Source organism: Neolamprologus multifasciatus, chromosome 2, assembly GCF_963576455.1.
Source record: "Neolamprologus multifasciatus chromosome 2, fNeoMul1.2, whole genome shotgun sequence".
In the NCBI taxonomy this organism is placed as follows: domain Eukaryota; kingdom Metazoa; phylum Chordata; class Actinopteri; order Cichliformes; family Cichlidae; genus Neolamprologus; species Neolamprologus multifasciatus.
Window position 1 is genome coordinate 27,451,877 of NC_140440.1, and position 19,823 is coordinate 27,471,699.

Consider the following 19,823-nt stretch of genomic DNA (forward strand, 5'->3'; position numbering starts at 1 on the left):
TTTGTTTTTTATCAACTGTACCCGTCCCAAGTCTTACATCTGGTAAATCCTGTTCTTTGAGCACACAAACACTGAACTTCTTACAAATTAAGGGAAAATGCTTGACTCGATGAGCTCTGGAGATTGTGCTGTGCTGTAGGGGACACTCTATATGTTTGTACGTGTCAGGGATCTCGGTGAGACAAATTAAGATTATTAAGAGAGACGATGCCTAAAACTGCCTTTCCGCTGAATCGTGTAACGTTGCGTATGAGGGTGTCAAGTCTTTTTTTTAAGGAAACCGAGAAAACGACTGTTCCACACCACTCCGGAGGGTGGCGCTAATGCATCGACAAGACGTTTGATTTACCACTGTTGAAGAAGAACGAAGAAGACTGCCCCACTACCATAGCTACACACTAACCATACGATGAGTAACTGTCAGTGAAGTTTTACAGTTGCAGTCGTTACTGGCCGCCAAATGTGGAGGTTGAACAAAGTTCGTCACAAAGCCGGACAACAAGGCGGCAGCTTGGAGGAGCTCAGGCTGAAGAGGCGAGAGAACGAGAAAGGTGTGTCTGCTAAATACCGAGGCTCAGTTTCCCAAACATACTGTAGGTTAACCCTGGTCTTTAACTAAAACCCTGTTTATTCAGTAATGAGCTCATTTTTCCTTTAGCTCTGTGACTATGTTTAGTTTCCACAGAAACTAGCTGGAACTGTAGCTTCAACGTAACCATTATTTTATTAATATCTTCCATTAACACTATGTAAAGTTCATTTCACGTTATTTATAATAATTTACTTTATTTTAAACCACTTTCTTCTTAACTGGTAAAAATCACCGGTTGGATAATAAACAGGTCACCTAACTATACCACACGAACCCACAACCAGTCTCAAAAACTTCTCCAGCATCTACTAACCTGACACTATTAGGTACACGTTGCTAGAGCCAAGCTGAACCCCCTTGTGTTTTCAGAATTGTCTTAATTCATCATGGCACAGATTCAATAAAGTGCTGGTATTGTTCTATTAATACTGGTATTGGTATTGTAGCCTCAGCTGTCTATTGCTGTAGGCCATCTACTTCGTGTTGGCGTTCATAGATGCTCTTTTGCATACCTTGGTTGTCATGGGCGGTTATTTGAGCTATTGTGGCCTTCCCATCAGCTCAAACGAGTCAGCCACTCTCCTCTGACATCTGGCTTCACTAATACATTTTTCCTCTTAGACCGTTCTCTGTAAACTCTAGAGATGGTTGTGTTGAAAATTCCAGCAAATCATCCATTTATGGAATACACAGGCCAGCCAATTTGGCACAAACAGCCATTCCACATTCAGAGGCATTTAAATCACTATTCTTCCCCATTTTGATGCTCAGTTTAAACTTTAGCAGGCCATCTTGACCCTGTCTACATGTCTAAATGAACTCAGTTGTTGCTATGTGATTGTCTGATTAGATACTTGTATTTACCAAGCAGTTGAACAAATGTGCATAAAAAAGTGTGAAATAGGTTTATGTAATGTGCACATGTAACTTTTTTTTTTTTTTTAAACTGTATTACAAAGATACAGCTCTTTATAATACCCTTGAGGAACTGTTAGTTAGCTGTTACATCTTCATCTCCAGGTTTTTGTTACAACACATAAACAGCAAAAACAGCTCCTGTGCAGATATGGGTTTTCGGTCCTAATCGAAATTCAGTGTTTTATTCAAAATTGAGATGTTCCCATGTACAGGTCTTAATATAAAATAGAGCAGTGTTGGTGACATACACTGGCTTAAAATGATTCAAAACCTAAATGGATATGTTAGCATCATCTTTACTTGGAAATTCCTTCAGCTTCTTTATTTCCCCACAGGCATGGCCTCCCCATGGTGGCTTTATCTCAAAAGAACGCATGTTTTGTACAGCATATGTACACTAAACACTCAAGTATGATCACGTATGATCCCTGAAGGTTAAAGTGTTGTGACATGTCTCTCCCTGAATGCTTTAGCACTGAGACAGGCACGCAGAGACAGGCAGCTGGTGAGCAAGCGACTACTGCTAAATGAAGATGAGGAGCAGCCGGACGTTAGCATGGACACAGCCCCAGGAGGACATGTAAGTATCAGATATTGTGTTGGATCAGGGGTGTCAAACACAAGACTTTCCCAGGTGCCAGAATTCTCCAATCTGGCCCACTTGAAGGCTGGAAGGTGTAAAGGAGGGAATCAACTTATAGGCTATGTTTTCAGAAGTTTTACATCTTTTACTGCTGATAAAGACCTCCCACGTGGCCATTCACGCTAAACTAAAGGAATTAACTAATAGATAAATAATTAAATGACAGAAAAGTTAATGTTTTTTTGACATCTTATGAAATTTTGGTGGGAAAAAAAGAATATTTTCTGTGAATTAACAAAAACTTTGTTTTATAAGTACAGGACAGTCTGGAAAAAGAGCTACTGGAACCTTTCTGTAATTTTATTTTGCTGAAAAATTGAGACATACTGTTGAAATGTTTCTTCTTTGTCTCATTGTAAGTTTTCTCAGGGATTTAAAGTGTAGCTAAATATATTAACACTGACAGAATGGAGTGTTTTTACTACTCGAGCCAAACTGGGCCGTATGTGACCCACGACGTAAACTGATTTTGACATGCCTGTCTTAGATAATTTTTTGGTATGTTCAGTAAAATGAAAGATCTGAACTCAGCCTGCGAGTCTCATTTTTCCTCAGGACGTTGTTAGTCTGCTCAACAAACTTCAACACAGCGGGACAGAGAAGGAGGCACACCTGAAGGCCTTGAGTAAAGTTCTGCGCGACCCATCTGCACAGCTCACCTTTATCAAGTATGGGAGTGGCTTCTGTTGCCATATTGGAAGAGACTAAATTACGCTGTCACTTTTAAGTCACTTCCTCATCTTCGTGTGTGAAACTGTGTTTTCTTTCAGGCACGAGAACAGTATGCATCTGCTGGTCGGCCTCCTCACTGGCTCTAATGCTCAGTGCCGCCTGCAGGCCGTTCGGTGTCTTCACGAGCTCTCTCACTCTTCCCACACTAATGTGGCTCCAGCCTGTCTGCCTGCTACCCCTTACCTGCTCACTTACCTGTCTGGCCCAAGCACTAAGTTTACAGTAAGTCACCATGCAGTGCAGGCAGTTTGTGATATAGTATGACCTAATAATGCAGAAGATTTTTGATTTCCTTATTGTGCGGAAAATTATATGTACACAGGAGCTGTGTCTCTACACACTTGGTAACATGTGTCCAGACAGCGATGTGGTAAGAGAGAAGCTCCTGGCTCAGGGAATCATTCCCGCTCTGGCCAGCTGTATAGAGGTAAACTATGAAGGCTCACTGTCTACACTAATATCCTTACTGTACTGGCGATTCATAGAATTGTTGCAGTTGAATCCAAATCTACTCAAACATCCGATTCATAGAGAGACAGGAGTGTGACTGCTACACGTCTTTGTAACATGTTACTGTGTATTTGTCCAGAACCAACGACACAACCTTGCAGTAGTGGAAGCTGCGGCGTTCACCCTCTCTCAGCTTCTCCAGGCCAGAGACGCACCTGAGAAGATAATCCCGTAAATATATCAATAATGCACTTCTTCACGTCTTCAGCCTCTGCGTTCCTCATCTCGCAGAAAATGTCAGAGTAATGTTTTGTTCACATTTAACCCTGTTGTGTTTTTTTTTTTTGTCTTCCTCTGTGTCTGTAGGATAGTCCTGAAGTCTACCTTGCCTTCACACCTGTTATCCGTCCTTACCCCCGACCCACAGTTCGGCCTGGCTCCTGCCATAGAGTGTGCATGGTGTCTCCATTACCTCATATGCAGGTGAGAAGTTTAGGAAAGTGTCCAAAACTTTTTTTGTTTTTTTGCTGATTTGCTATTGTAGGTAATTACTGAATGTGTTTTGTGCCTTTTTATTAGCACAGATGATAACAAAGAGCTGCTGGCTCAGGGTGCCCTGTCACAGTGCAGCTCCTTGTTAGTGTCACTAGGTGGTGCTGTCACCGAGGGAAACAAGGAAGATGGGATTGAGCTGGTATGGAAGTGAATGATCAAATCCACTATTTACTTTTAAAACTTGTTAAGACTTTTTTTTTTTTTTTTTTACTTTTAAGCAAACAAATTTGATAATTATCATTGAATTATTAATGTAGATTAGTTCATTTCATGCTAAGCTGCCTCCAAAGAAAGTAAAAGGACTTAATTTTTATTAAAAGTCAATTGAAGAATCTAGGAACTAAAACAATACAGCAACATCGCACATTTGCCTAAGCTTCAGAACAAAGTAAAAATAACAACTTTAGTTTTTAATCTGACTTGGATCACAGAAGCTTTTAATGTGTCTTCTTCAGCTCATCTGGCCTCTGTTAAGGTGTGTGGGAAACCTCTTGTCCTCCTGCCTGGAGGAAGACCTGAATACTCAACTGACTGATGCTCATCTGCCAGCTTCTCTGTGTGCACTTGTTCAAGCCTACCTGCACACCCTGCCAGCCTTGGCCAGAGAGACCGTCTGGGTCCTCAACAACCTCACAGGTATGGCTCTCTTGTTTTAGTCATCTCTGAATGGAACTGCAGCCATACAGAAGTACACCTCATCATTACTAATAGAACCGTTTTGCAATATATTTTTCCTGCTTTGCTGCAGTTCAGTGTAGATTTGTGCACGAAAACATTGTATTTTTTTGGTGTAACTATTCAATCTGTTCAAATACTGAATAAAATGCTTGTGGCTGCCTTGTGCATGAGATTTGTTGTTAGGCTATCGGATTGTGAAAAATAAATTATATGAACTGATGGACTTTCCTTCTGTGCACATCTGAGATTTGATGCATCATAATTATCAGGGTTTTCTGTAGTGCCTCATTGTGTTTTCTACCTCTCTCCATCTCAGCTCACTCCACTGAATTCTGCTCCACCCTCTTGACTCTAAACTTGGTCCCAGGATTGATCCAACTTCTCCCATTTTCTCAAGGCATTAATACTATGGTTAGTACTATATTTGATATAACTGCTTCTTGTACTATTAAGTCATTGTGGAATATAATAAGAAATCTTGCAGTTTTCTCTTGCATCCTTTTAGATGAAAAAGGTGTTTTTTGATTTTGTGTTTTTGTTGTTTTTTGTTTTTCTTGCTTGTTACACTCAGATTCTCAGGATTCTGGCTAATATTGCCCACAAGAAAAAGGAGTTCTGTGTGCAGCTTATGCAGCTTGGTTTACTGTCTGCACTCTGTGCCACGCTTAAAATGGCTGATCAGGAAATGGTGATTCAGAGCCTGGACATCCTGTTCATGATGACTGTCAGCAGTCCAGTGGTAAGTGTGGTAATTAGTGAAACTAAACTCTGTAATGATTGCTAAGCTGTGGCATGATGTGGTATTATTCTTCTTCAGGTGGCAGAGGAGTTTGTCAGGCAAGGTGGGCTTTCACTGTTGGAGGTCCTTCAGTACAATGGTGCAGCAGAGATGAGACAAAGGTCGACGTACCTCCTGGAGAAGCACTTGTTGTCCTACCAACAGCATATAACAGTAATTGTTATGCAGCCTTATTGTCTCTGTTTAATTTTTTTTTGTAGTTTTTAGTTAAAAATGTCTGATGTGAGCTGCTGTCTTGCAGGTGGACAATATGCCGAATCCTTGAATCAACAAGAAGACTTGTTGTGTTAGGAGGGCCCAACTGAGGATAACAACATGTTTACATTTTGATATGATAGATATCAAACTTGTTTGTGTATTTGAAGTAATTAGTGATAAAACTGCTGTCTTGTATGTTTTTACTCATGGAATTTTAATCTCTGCAAATATTAAATATTTTTATAATACTTGTACTGATGAAGTACTTTTGCATAAAACTATATTTATATTCAGATATGGCTTGACATATTTCAAGACGTTAAGATACTGAAGGTGTGTTTGTTTCTGCACACTGAAGGTGGAACATATAACATTAGAAACATAATATGTCTTTATCAACAAGACCCTGTCATCATGCCTGTGCAACAATTAAATAATTATGACATAATTAAACTCTTCCTTACAACAAATATGACTGCTGCTTTTTTTGGAGTATTTGCTGTTTGGTTTGATTTTTATTAAGAAACATTGAGTTGCATTTAATCACAAAAAATCTTGGGACTTTTACATGTGATGCTGATGATTAGTGAGGGCAGCACAGACCGACCCAAAGTGGTGGCACTGCTATATGTATGTACGTTAAAAAAAATAATCAGAAGTTGATCGTTGTGATTGCTTCAAACTTCTGTTTAAAGCTGAAATTTGTAGAGATGATAAATATGCCCAATTAGAAAGTAATTTCAATAATGATAAAAAAAGAGACAACATTAATGCAATCTGAATTCCGTAATGTAAATAATTTTTTTTTAAAGGCCTCACTTAAAGACTTTAATATTTCTGTAGGTAAAGTTGTTTTTTTTATGTACACCTGCTTATACTTATAACACAGTCAGTGTGCACAGACCTCATGGAGATTTCACTGACCACACTGGAACAGTTTCAGCATGTAACATCCAATCAAAGTCTTTGGCTCCTCCCCTTAATGAAAAAAAAAACTGTCTATTTCTACCCACAATAATCCCTTCCCGTTATCTTTCACGCTGCTTTTGCTGCATGAAAATCCAAGACGAGGTGAGTAAGAAGGACCATTGGGGCCAAATTAATACAAAATATATATTGTTGAAATTGAGAATAAAATCAAAATTTGGAGATCAAGTTAGATAATGTTGTTTTGAGGATGTAAAAAGTTTAAATACTATTTTGAGGAATAAAATGGAAATGTGGAGATTACAGTTGTTGTTTCATGAAAGACTGCTATATTTGTTGTACCCTTTACAGAATGCCTTGTTTAGATGAGTTAGAAGGACACGTTGTTCTGCCGTGTTTTGATAGAAAACACACAACACGTTCTCACTCCCAAACACCAAACACTTCCCTAGATTACGACATCGGAAAAATTAGGAAACATGAGAACAGTTTGGAATGAATCTACACATGTACGTTTATTTTACTTCAATCGCTTTGGAAAACACTAACTTCTTTAAAGTGGTGGTTAAGGTTCGGGATAAGGTTAGGTCAGGAACGCCTCGGGACTTGACAAATCGTCACGCGTGAGAACGGGCTGACATACATCCTCTCTGTTACAAGAGGGCGTAACCACCTTTAGTCTGTCCGTTACCGTCCGTCTAGTATAAAGTTAGTATAAACAGTAAGCTGTCAGTGTAGAGAATAGAAATCACACAAGACAACTCGTGAAACATCTGCTTACATCTGGTTGAATTCAGGTGTACAGAACCACAAAGAGCAGAAGATCAGCTGATCACAACTTGTACATTAAGAAAATCTTCTGGAAGTCTTAATAGAAATTATTGTGAGCTGTGATTCTTTTCCCCACGCTGAGCCCTTACCCGCTGAAACTCACTTTAACTGTAACTAATTTTTCTGTTTAGAGGCAATGTCACACGCACGAGGTTCAATTAGCTTTGCACAAAAATAATACATACAGATCGTCGGTAGTTTCACTAACTCTGCCAATAATGCAGATCTACTTATAATACAGTAAGTGTGCACAGAGATAATGGGGATTTCATTTTAACTTTTACTCACTACTGTGGAACAGCCTCAGCCTGTAACTTCCAAACAAAGTCTTTAGCTCCGCCACTTAATAAAAAAAGAAGTCTCAAATTGCCACACTTCCTCTTTCCACTCACAACATTCCCTTCCTGCTATCTTTCACTCTGCTTTTTCTGCATGAAAATCTAAGACGGGGTGAGTCACGTTTTCTAAGACTTTTGAAAAATCTTGCATTCATCTGGCTTTTAAATGTTTTCTGCTACTCCACAGATATTCTGCCCCCAACAATCTGTGCTGCTGTGGGGAGACTAAGCATCCAGTTCAATTAAGTCTTGTTCTTTTTGACCCACAGCCAAGCACTGTGTGTAGTTTCCTGAAAATGGAGGGAACTCAGACAACGACTAGAGAGGAAGGGACAACAGAAAGAAATGGGGATCAGGGGACTAGCAGCAATGTGCCGATGTCCAGCAAACCTCTGCATCGCTTTGTCCGAAAGGAGCCCAGAAGTCTTGGGGTAACACATCAGATAAGAAAAATCTTAAATAAGCAGATTTATACACGAGGAAAGCTATAAGTTGATGCAGCTGTAGACACTCTCATCCATTCTTCCTCTTCCCCTTTCCAGATTGTCATTCTGATGTTTGGCTGTGCTGAGTTGTTAATGGGATTTCAGTTCTCCAGTGAAGAGTTCGAAATCTCTGCTCAACTCTACATTCCCTTTTGGCAGGGAGCTCTGGTACTTACTGTAGCATTTTACTGGCTAGCACTGACATGCTGACAGCTAAAAATGATTGAACCTGACTGGTCATATCTTCAGTGCAGTTATTGTTCAGAAACGTTCAAAGTACTGCCTGTGCTATAAATACGAGGCTACAACCATCAGTTTGTTAGGTTAACAGCACAAGCATGACACACAGTCATAATACCAAAATGCATCTGGTACAATTGCAATGCTACGTGTTAACTAGATCCTTCCAATGACAAATAAACATCAGCAAGTATTCATAGTTTCCTACAAAAGATGTATTGTATGAAGACAGACTCACACAGCTTCACACTGTGAAAATATCACCCATATTACTAAATCTACTGTGGGTTAAGGTCAAACAGCATCATTTGTTGTGATTATTTGCTCACTAGTTTCTTACCTGTGGAATCCTGTCAGTCTACACTGAGTTGCATCCGTCCAAGAAGATGGTACGTCATGGTTTTATTTCCTATTTGTGATTGTCAGCCCTGTTTATACTCCTACAGTCCTTCCTAATTCAGTGGCCTAATTAATTTTGATTAACTTATCTTTCCCAGGTGACTGTGTGCTTGGCCCTGTATGTGGTTTCCATCCTTGGAATCGTAATCTCTTTCAGACACAGGATAATCCAGCTCATCCATTATCCCTACTTTTTTTTTTGGCAATTTCATTTGAACAATGCAAGTGTGGTGAGTTACAGTACATATCTATTTTTTGATTATGATTGTATGACATGCATGTTTTCACAGCATATCAATAACTCTCGCTTTCTGTCACTGTAGATGCTGCTGCAAAGTATTGAAGCCATTTTACTGACCTCCACTATTTGCGTGTTAGTGATTCTCATTTTTCTAACCACTGTCGCAAGTTTCGCACTGAAATCCACACGCACTCAGGTAACAGCATATTTTATTTTATCATTATTGACATACAAGCCTTCTGTCTACTTCAAAGAAACATGCCACAGAGTCCGATTTATCCCAGGGATATCTGCTGAAGGACAGTTTTCAATAGCTTTGGTCACTCATCATTTTATTTTTCTTCCACTTTCATGTTTTGTTTTGTTTTTTCAGGTCATCGTCCAGCAAATTCCACCACCGAGGACTGAAACGCCATCGGACTGAGGACATCTTTTTAAAGTATTATTAAACATTACATGACCTTACTAAAACACACTTGTTGGTCTCTTGTGACACTTGTTCTTAAACTAAAATCATTTATGTCATCTCTGTGAGGAAAAACTATCTTAGAAGAACTTTTTCAGGAAGGCAATAACGACTAATATGTCTGGCAACCCTTGTGTTTCCCTGCTGCACGTCTGCAAATCTCTTCTCATCGACTGAATGTGTTGACCTCGGCCAGATGTCATACACTATATGTTGGACAACATCTGGGCTACGCAACATTTGTTTGTGACAAGTGTCAAAATTCAGTCCAACCATAAAAGTTTTGATTTTTTTAAAACATACTTGTTAGAAATTCCTTTTTTATTGTTAATATCTGAACATTTACTTCCTCATCGGACCTTTAGTCATTTGGAAGCCATGTAGAAAATCTATTGTGTGTCATCTTTTCAGAGATGTCCAAAATTTTCCATCTAATTGTATCTGCATTGTTAACAGTGTCTTATTTGTCTTTGACTATCACTAAACTTTGCTTTGTATTCTGCACTAAATGTTTAAACCTTTGATTTTATCCCCAATCAACATCTCAGGTGCCCCAGTGTTTTTTCTAGTAGCACATTAAACTTTATGTATTAAGAAACAGGAGTAGTTTTTCTAATATATATGTGCAAGGAATTTACTCCATCAGTGGTGGATACAACTCATGAAGACACTGATATCAAAAACATTTTGGTCTTTTATTTCGGGAGATTTCATTAAGTAGACAAACAGTAGTTGAACATTTTGACAGAAGTCTCCCCCTGGTGTTGGTAGTGCAGGGAGGATGGGCACCCAGCAGGAGATTTTCTTGTAGTTATATTTGGTCCATGTGCAATTCTTGATTTGTTTTTCTTGGTTTAGTGTCACAGTATTTAATATACATAGCTGGCAGTGTACAGAGACTGTGTGGAGGCCTGGGCAGCTGCACCAGTGGGCTTGTACTCTCCTTTGGAAGCCAGGCCATTGATCTGAGGGGAAGAGCAGAGGGGAGGAAAAAAAAAAAAAAAAAAAAAAAAAAAAAAGACAGGACAGGACAAAGTCAAATTGGAAAGTTAATGATCAGCCAAGTTACTTGTGTCACATTAGCGTAAGACTAAATAGAACGGGGAAAAAACCAACAACAATCATTTACTAGACAGTGTAAAGTTGGGCAATGCAAAATAAGCATTATTTGACAGCCAGTTCAGTAAACAGTCCTCAGCAAATTGATAACACCGAATCGTTAATAGTGTCTACCGAGGATCAGTACTACTCATTCACCTTGGCTCTGGTGATGAAAGTTTGCTGTGTGGCTGCCTTGTTTTCAGCTTTGCCCTTCCAGGCAGCAAGAGCGGAAGCCTGAAGTGCACGACCGTAAGAGAAGGTCAGCTTCCAGGGACGGTGCAGGGGCACCTGATTGATGGCGTTCAGGTTGACGGAGGCCTCCTCTTCACTCTGCCCTCCGGACAGGAAGCAGATGCCTTTAAAGAAACAGAAAAAGAGCGTCATACTCATAATCAAATGAACTGCTATGTACTTTCCTTAACTGTAATGTAAAAGCTGTCCTCATGCCACTTACCAGGCACTGAGGCAGGCACGGTCCGCCTCAGAGCAGTCACTGTAGCCATGGCAACTTCCTGAGGGGTGAACTTCTTAGTGCAGGAGTGTCCAGCAGTGACCATGTTGGGCTTCAGCAGAGTGCCCTCCAGGTACACATGGTGGTCAGACAGAGCCTTGTACACAGCAGCCAGGACCTAAAGATGACCCGGCAGATTTATTACTAGACATCCTTCCCATCTTATGTACTGGGAATATCCTTTGGTGCTGGTGGTCTTGCTTACCTTTTCTGTGGCGTACTGGCAACGCTGAAGGTCATGGTCTCCATCAGGCAGGATCTCTGGCTCCACAATGGGCACAAGGCCATTCTGGTGAATACAAGTTCAAATGAATGACTAGAATTTACCCAATTTGTCAGCCTTTTTTGTAGAGCAATTTGCTATACACGCACCTGTTGGCAGATACTGGCATATCTGGCGAGGACATTGGCGTTCTCTGCAATGGCAAGAGCTGATGGGCAGCCATCTGAGATCTTGAGCACACACCTCCACTTGGCAAAGTCGCAGCCGTCCTTTTTGTACTGGGCACAGCGCTCCGAGAGGCCATCAAGACCTAGAGAAGCCAAAGAACATTAGCAACCCCGTCTTTGAAAGGCTTATTCTGCATCATTGTGATGAGATTTGCAGAGAAATGTACAAGGGGTTGAAACTGTATTACCTTGTGTGGTGGTCTCTCCATCTGTTCCCATCAGACCAGCTGTGCCTTTGTCCACCTAAAGCAAGAAAATGCAAATAAGTCAGCAAATTCTAAAAAAATCTTTATCTCTGAGATTCAAAGGGTCCGACCACTGCTTGCTCCTCACCTTGATGCCAACAACAATGCCCTTTTCCTTGACGAGCTGGGGGAACAGCTTGCCACTGTCTGACTTCTGGTAGAGTGTCTCGTGGAAGAAGATGATGCCGCCCACACAGTTTGAGAAGGAGGCATCAGAGGAGAAGAGGATGTCACGGAAGCTGCGGCGGTTCTCCTCGGTGTTCTCCACGTTGATTTTCTGGAGCCGCTTCGCCATGGTGCCTTTAAAGACAAACACATTTTAAGAAAATAATTTCACCTGCATGCACAGCATTTACCTCTCAGCATGGAGTATTAAGTAAAATGATGGCTCACCTGTTGATTCATCTGCAGCCAGGATTCCCTTTCCTGGAGCCACGATCCTCTGAGCAATGTCAGAGAGCTCCCTCTTCTGCTCCGGAGAAAGGGATGGGAACGGATGAGTCATCCTAAGAGAAATAACAATACAGGTTATTTGGCAGGTGTTCGGAAAGTCTTCAACCATTAGTGGTATGAGGAAGATTTAATCTTGTTTTCCATCTGACACAAAATCCAACAACACTCTGTTCTCCTGCACCACATCCAAGGTTAAAATGTGGCTTGAAGGGTTGAACTTTGGCCTACAAAACATAGCTGCTCCCTTTCATTGTGCAACATGTGTTCAAAGTTCACCCGAAGTTTTGGTCTAGAAGTTTTTGCAGTGCTGCAAATAATGCATTAAACAGGCCCATGTCGTAGCCAATAATCAAGAACATCGCTTGCAAAGAATAAAGTAAGCGATTGTAAAAGACAGGCTGAACTTAGGCGCTTTTCAAATATTTGCGCAAACCCAAGCATGCGCTCTGACGGCCATCTGCAGAAAACAGGTTTATGTTTGCCAAGCCTTTCAAAGTAAAATAGCCTCTAATGTATGCTGCTAAGGAAAGTGAACTTCCTAAATGAACCGTGTACCGTGTGCACACACAAATTATAACACATTAAAACCTGCTACTTCAATCAGTAAACCCGCATAGGTTTACTAATCCAACCAAAAATTCTAGTCTGCAACATATGACAATCTGCAATATCGCAAGTGTGCAAGAGTAAAACAAAACAACTAGTCTTACTTGACAGTTTTGTTAAACAGCGACGACAACCGACGTGGCAGATAAGCCTAAACAGACCCAAAGCAGCAACGACACTGACACACAACCCGAAAAGTGGCTGAAAGGGGGCATTTAAAGGCTGTCCGGCTCCACGGAGGAGGAGGTGCTCGTGATGTGGCGGGGCGTGTGTAACCCGGAAAACTGCAATTGGCCCGTTTAGGCCCACACGGGGACGGTCATTTTTTATGACGACTTTGCTACCAATGCACTATGTTCTTATCGGGTAAGTGGAAAACAACAGGGGAGCAATGTGTGTAATAAAAATCGAGGTCTGCATGTATGCACGCACCGGCATGCACTCATCACATGATCAAGAGAGGGGCCCCTCTGTCTCTGCTCACAGAGCTGCACACTGACAGATGCTGGAATGTAATGCGAGCCGCTGGCTTCAATGTTGCATTTCAGGTTTGTTTTTGTATTTCCTGGTGAAAATGTGAGTCGCAAAAGCATTCGATGAACTCTTCAGTTCTTTTCTTGTGTCGAATTTCTACATTTCTGCACGTTTATGTCTGAAGAGAGAGGTGTGTGTGTGTGTGTGTCATAAAAGCCACATCTTATATTGTGGAGAGTTTTTATATTATTACACACAGGGACCACTGGTGCACCTCCACGCCCCTTTTCTTTTAATTCTGCTCGATTTATCTCATCGTGTTTTAGTTTGAGGTTTGGAAACAAGTAATATTCAGTTTCTTTCATTAAAAGTCACGTACATGTGCCAAGTGCGTCACAGTGCGTGATAATCACGTCATGGATAGACAGTTTCCTTATCAGCTGCTGAAAGTGTTCCAAAAAGCTTTTGTGTTGGGGGAGTTTCTTGTGACCACCAGGCAATAGGTGACCTCATCAGATAGCAGTATTTGAACTCATGGCTGGAATGGATTTTAAACTCAGGATTAACTACGAGCCAGTTTTTACACAATCCGGACTCTGCACCATGAGCAATTTGCCCTTTGATATCTCTGATCGAGATCATTCTTTGTTCACGAATCCAGTTTTACCTATTATGCACAGGATCATCACATACATGCCTATTTATTATAGATAACACTGCTTATCTCAACAGCGGCATAACATTAATGAAAAATATTGGACAGGAGAAATTACCCTTTGTTTGTTACCCTTTGACTGCTTGGTAATGACTCCAGTATCAATTCTGCTTTAGAAAGACACAGAGCAGTCTCAATGTGTGTTATAACATTTGGGAACTTGTACATTAATGCATGAGTTATGTATTAATAACCATTTGATTGCAGAAATTATTCAGCATGTCTTAGGCTCTTTTTGTTCAGTCAAGCCTCAGAAATCTGGGTGTCTTTTTTGTCTGTTCAGTGTCTCTTGAGCAATCATTCCAAACAGCCGGTTCGGGGCTGTTTTCCTAATTTAAGGAGTATTTCAAAACTCAGACTGCTGGTGTCAAAGGCTTTTATCTCTTCTTATTTGGATTATTTTTATTTTTATTTTAGCTTTTTACTTGTTTTAGCAAATCATCCATTGATCTTTCCCAGACTGTTAAAAATGTTGCACTAAGACTTTTAACTAGCACCAACTAACACTCCCTTTTTGGCTTCTCTTCATTTGTTGCCAGTAAATTGAAGAATTTGTTTGAACATTTTAGTTTGAGCTGCTTCCTGGGATCTTAGGTCATCAGGTCAGAGGTTGCTGCAGACCCCAAGCACTCAATCTGGTTTTCGAGATATTGAGCACCAAGGTTGTACAATTTTCTTCCATTGTGAGGGTTGCACCCATGAAAAACTTGCCCAGTCTTCTTTGCCAATGCCAAATGGCTTATTCTGTGACCAACACAACCGCATCGGTTGTCTTGCAACAAATGTGCGCAGCCCACATAGTCAGCTCTGCTGCTCAACCCACAAATTTGTTTTCCTTACAGATTCATGACCCTTTGAAGGGAATTAAACTTTCCAAGAGTATAAGATTTATTTCCAAGAAGCATTGTTACAAAAAGAAATAATTAAACACCTTCCCCTACCTTTTGTAGTAAGTTTGTCTCACACCATCCCTTCTATGACACCAACCTTCTCCTTACAGCCATGAATGTTCTCCATGGTCTTCTTCTTTCCCTCCTCCCTGACAACTCCATCTTCAACATCCTTTGTCCAGTATGTCCACTATCCCTCTTCTCTGCATGTCCAAACCATCCACCAGCCATGCCTCTCTACATTCGTCTCGAAACTGCGCAACCTGAGCCCTCGCTTTAATTTCTCCATCCATGCTTTGTTTTTTCCTCCATCTCATTAAAAATCTGAACATCTTCAACTAATTTTCAACTCTCCAGCTCAGCCTCCTGTCTTTTCTGTCAGGTCCATCATCTCCAAACCATACATCATGGCAAGCTCATCACTATCTCGTAAATGTTCCCTTTCATTCTTGCTGCTATTAAATTTGCTCGTGAAATTAAACATTTCGAATGGATTTTAATCAGATCAAATCAGTTAATAGTGATTGGCTTACGGGCAATCGTGCAACATGTATGACGTTTTATTTTATAATTTTTGACTGTAGAGTATCAGATAGTCTACAAGTGTGGTGAAGGAGAGATTGCAGATTTACAAGATGAGGCCTGCTATGCTGTATGGTTTGAAGTTGAAGGCACTAACAAAAATAAAGGAGGCCAAGCTGAAGATCTTACAATTCCCTTTGGGAGTCACCAGGAGGACCAACATTAGAAACGAGTGTATCAGAGGGAGAAAGGGACAGTCAAGATTGAGCAGTTGGGACATGTGCATCTTATTGGACAAAAGATGCTTAATATGGAGTTGCCAGGCAGAATGATAAGAGGGGAGACTATAGAGAGGATTAATGGATGTAGTGAAGGAGGACATGCAGATGCTTGGTGTGGCAGAAGAGGTTGCCAGGTATAGGGTGAGATAGTGGTGTTGGGTGACTCTAACGGGTGGACTCAGTAGCAAAAACACACACAGGCTCAGGGGTTGCGCTGAATGCTGTTTTATTTACAGTTATAGGGGATATTTACAAGGGAAGGGGCTATTTACAGTGATCGGGTAAACGTGCGAGGACGGAGAGGGAATGAAACAGAGCCGAGGCACGCAGGAGGATGGGTGGCGTACTGGAGTGACTTGATACACAGAAAATACAGACGCGGGCGGTGATCACAGTCAGAGGCGAGGTAAATCTCCGTCAGACAAACTCCAAAAGAACAGGGCCCGTATCCCTAAAGATTCTGAGAATCCTCTCAGAGAGCTCCTAACTTAACCTAAAAATTCCTTGCCAGGAGTTTTAGCTTAGAAGTGATTCCAGAACATTTTCAGTGAACTCTGAGCAAGGAATGGATGGAAAATCCTATCTTAGTGAGGAGGTGTGGTTGACCCCGTTGCTAGGTATGAGTCATCATTTCAAAAGCCGTGATTGGTTGATCCTACAAGTTTGATGGAAATGAGCTTTTGGTGATAATGAGCAAAGGATGTACCCTCAAATCAATAAACATAATTATACACTCTAATCTTATGCTGACTGTAATTGTAAATAATATTTCACATTCAAGAAAATATCTGGAAAATGAATAGTAAGCTGTAGGGGTTATAGCCTAACATTAGAATCTAAAATATGTGAAAACTTAAACTCATTACACCCTGTTCAAATAATGATTCGTGTCTTATTTGCTCATATTAATATCCTAGCTGGCATATTTTGTACTTTCACTCCCATATGGACCCCATTGAAAACAAGATGGCCTATCTCAAGGGGCTGTCCTTAATGAAGTAGAAATCACAACGTTACAAGTCCAGTGTGGTCTTAATGAGGGTAACACGGCTCAGCTTTTATCAATGTCTGTGATTGCTGGCTGGTCTATTTATAAAGGCTTGTTAACAAATATCCTACAAACACAGAAAATGGAGAAAAAAAAGGACTCGCAAACTGGACTGAGGAGCAAGGTTTGTTGCTGGCCCAGTTGGTGAACGAACATAAAGGTATGTTACGAGGAAAATTTGGCCCAACTGTCACTAGCCAAGGCAAGAGGCGCGCCTGGGACACAATATCCCAAACAATCAATGCCTCTTTTCCACTGGTGGTGCGGACAGGCGACGATTGTGAGAAAAGGTGGTATGTGCTGCAGTCCAAGGCAAAAGATGAGATTGCAGCACACAAGCGGGAATCCTCACTCACAGGTGAGCAAAATATTATAGCCTACCACATAATCTGGCAACTTGCTCCTGCTGGCAAAGTTAATTTACATGCCTAAGTACTGTGTTCATTGACTGTTTCTTTCTAGGGGGTGGACCGCCTGCAAAGCGGCTGTCCCAGGTGGCCGACACTGTCTTTCAAGTCCTGGGACACTCTGAGGTCAGTGTCACCGGGCTGCCAACAGGCATTGACACATCAATGATGCAGGCCCTTGAAGTGCAGCAAAGGTAGGACACGGGGTTATTCATATCTACAGTGTTTATTCATTGCAGAAGCCATTTCATGTGTTATCCATGCTCATTGTATTAAATTAATTTAATCAAAACAATAATTAAACTAGGCCTATGTATTTCTGTAGCATGGAGCCATCACAAGAACCGGGCCCATCAAGTTTGCCGATGAGATTGCCGCCTGAACCATCTGCAGCTGCTACTCAGGATAGCCCGGCGGATCAAACACCATTCCCATCCGCAGCACCTGCTCCGTCAGCATCCCTGCAGGAGAGCAGATTGCAACTCACAATTGATGTGTTTGAACAACAAAAAAAAAAAAAAAAAGTCCTTTCCCTTCAGGAGGAGTACTACCGCCTTAAAATTGAACGCCTAAAAAATAAACCATTTACAGATTGTCTTCTGTGTCTTGCATTTAACAATTGCAGGTGATGTGCAGTAAAACTGTGGTAGTTCTTAATACCATCACAAGTTCTCAAAAGACATGGGGCTACAGCTTGCCTAAAATGTAAATTTGTGAAGTCTGCCCTTTAAGGCAGTCCACTCTGGGCTAGGTTCCCCTGTGGAATGTAAATATCTTCTTCACCACCATCCTCATCGTTGTCTTCATCCTCATCGCCATCCTCCAGAGGTTCTGCAATCTGTCTAACCTTGCAAATATTGTGTAATATTGCACAGGCTATGATGACTTTTTCAGGCCTCAGCCACACCTCTCCACGGAGAACATGAAAGCGCCTCTTAAGCTGGCCTATGCCACGCTCCACCACCGCTCTTGTTGTCTTGTGGGCCCTACAATAGAATACAGAGACCTTTAATTATTTGATGGAAATATTGCACTACTTGGATGCTCTAACATATTGCTTGCATTTCATTTCCATGATTTTTGTATTGTTTGGCTTACCTGTTGTAGTTTAGTTGGGGCCCTTGGCGTGGCTGGAGGTAAGGTGTAAGGAGCCATGGTTTGCATGGGTAGCCACTGTCCCCTAACAAGTGGCAATTAGCTGGCACATAGCGTCTCTCAAAAAGCTGTCTGATGCCACTCTCGGAGAGCATTCGCGCATCATATGTGGAGCCTGGCCATTTAGCCACAATGTCCAAAATCTTACAGGCCGCATTGAACACTATTTGCACATTGATGCTGTGGAAATTCCTCCTGTTAACAAAGACAGCCTCATCCTCTGATGGCGCAATTATTCTCACATGTGTTCCATCAATTATACCCACAACGCCAGGGAATCCTGCAATGTCCATAAATGCCCTTTTATGTGTGTGTAAAGTGCGGGCATCCAGCGGGAATGAAACAAATTGTGTCACAATATTAGGTTGTGACAAAGCTGTCAGTGTTTGGGTGATGACTCTGCTGACAGAGGATTGGGACAGACCCAAGTCATCACTGCTGCATTGTTGCATTTTCCCAGTTGCCAAATACCTCAGGGTTGTGATTACTTTAGTCTCCGGTGTAATAGCGTTGTGGCGTCGAGTTGGTGAAGTAATTGCATCTCTAAGGAGATCCACCACAAACATGATTCCTGCACGATCCAATCTGTAGCGTCTCAATAATTCCCTGTCATCCAGTGTTTGCAGGACATCTCTCCTGCCTCTTCTGTTTGCCATTTTGTGCAGCTGCTTAGGGGAACTCCTAAGCCACTAAAAGTCCTCTTCCCTGCTCTTAGCAGATCTCGCCTTAGGAGCCCTTTTAAGCGCTAGGAATCTTGAGGAATAGCTTTTATATTAACTGGGATTGTCGTGTCACTTTTAGGGGAAATTCTAAGAAAACGTCATGACTCTGAGAATTTTCTTAGAATTTGGCCGCTAGGAGCCACTTTTTGCACAAAGATTCTTTAGGGATACGGCCCAGGCATGCAAGCAGGCGGCGGAACAAGCTAGTGCAGGGGAAAAACAGGCAGGGAGACGAAGCCTGAACATAAAGCTCAAGCAGCGTTAATCTAGAGCAGGGGTGTCGAGCTCCAGGCCTCGAGGGCCCGTGTTCTGCAGGTTTTAGATCTCACCCTGGGTCAACACACCTGAATCAAATGATGAGTTCATTACCAGCCCTCTGTAGAACTTCAAGACATGTTAAGGAAGTAATGTAACCATTTAAATCAGCTGTTTTGGATCAAGGACACATCTAAAACCTGCAGGACACCTGTCCGCGAGGCCTGGAGTTCAACGCCTGTGATCTAGATAATCGTTCTGCAAAACATCACTTACCATTTGTGGAAGTGACAATATTCTAACACCAGACATCCATCACACAGCTCTTTAAATGCTCCTTCTGATGACATCTGATGTGCCACAGGTGTGCCGGGATCCCGCAAAGCACCACCCCACCTACCTGTGCCGAAAAAGGGAAACCCAAGAACACCACACATATGCCCACCAGCTCCTAATAAGTGGAAGAGAGAAAAGAATTTAGAGTTTATTGGAAAGG

The 19,823-nt window shown here is 41.5% G+C and overlaps 4 protein-coding genes across 5 annotated transcripts; 3 read left to right on the plus strand and 1 right to left on the minus strand.

Annotated features, from left to right (window-relative positions):
• Positions 1-17: 17 nt before the first annotated feature.
• Positions 18-6,035, plus strand: tmco6 (transmembrane and coiled-coil domains 6). The gene is made up of 13 exons (XM_085173476.1): positions 18-551; positions 1,984-2,090; positions 2,709-2,821; positions 2,924-3,107; positions 3,208-3,312; positions 3,475-3,566; positions 3,702-3,818; positions 3,915-4,029; positions 4,346-4,526; positions 4,885-4,979; positions 5,140-5,307; positions 5,386-5,520; positions 5,609-6,035. The coding sequence occupies exons 1-13, from the start codon at positions 461-463 to the stop codon at positions 5,630-5,632; spliced, it is 1,527 nt and encodes a 508-aa protein (XP_085029602.1). The 5' UTR covers positions 18-460; the 3' UTR covers positions 5,633-6,035.
• A 420-nt stretch (positions 6,036-6,455) lies between these two features.
• Positions 6,456-10,090, plus strand: LOC146524579 (uncharacterized). Of its 2 annotated transcripts, none has more exons than XM_085173536.1 (7): positions 6,456-6,636; positions 7,931-8,092; positions 8,204-8,314; positions 8,719-8,775; positions 8,884-9,015; positions 9,109-9,222; positions 9,400-10,090. In XM_085173536.1, exons 1-7 carry the CDS (start codon positions 6,619-6,621, stop codon positions 9,448-9,450), a joined length of 645 nt encoding a protein of 214 aa, XP_085029662.1. In that variant the 5' UTR covers positions 6,456-6,618; the 3' UTR covers positions 9,451-10,090. The 2 variants fall into 2 exon arrangements, with proteins under 2 accessions (XP_085029662.1, XP_085029667.1); XM_085173541.1 differs by lacking the exon at positions 6,456-6,636 and adding an exon at positions 6,648-7,773.
• A 78-nt stretch (positions 10,091-10,168) lies between these two features.
• On the minus strand, positions 10,169-13,115 carry aldob (aldolase b, fructose-bisphosphate). Its single transcript, XM_085173502.1, has 9 exons — positions 12,963-13,115; positions 12,193-12,305; positions 11,888-12,099; positions 11,743-11,797; positions 11,477-11,637; positions 11,310-11,393; positions 11,048-11,222; positions 10,750-10,949; positions 10,169-10,457 (listed from the first exon to the last, which is right to left on the minus strand). The coding sequence occupies exons 2-9, from the start codon at positions 12,302-12,304 to the stop codon at positions 10,362-10,364; spliced, it is 1,095 nt and encodes a 364-aa protein (XP_085029628.1). The 5' UTR covers position 12,305; positions 12,963-13,115; the 3' UTR covers positions 10,169-10,361.
• LOC146524581 (myb-related transcription factor, partner of profilin-like) lies at positions 13,088-19,737 on the plus strand. Its single transcript, XM_085173554.1, has 3 exons — positions 13,088-17,146; positions 17,251-17,321; positions 17,521-19,737. Exons 1-3 carry the CDS (start codon positions 16,951-16,953, stop codon positions 17,575-17,577), a joined length of 324 nt encoding a protein of 107 aa, XP_085029680.1. The 5' UTR covers positions 13,088-16,950; the 3' UTR covers positions 17,578-19,737.
• The last annotated feature ends 86 nt before the right edge of the window (positions 19,738-19,823 follow it).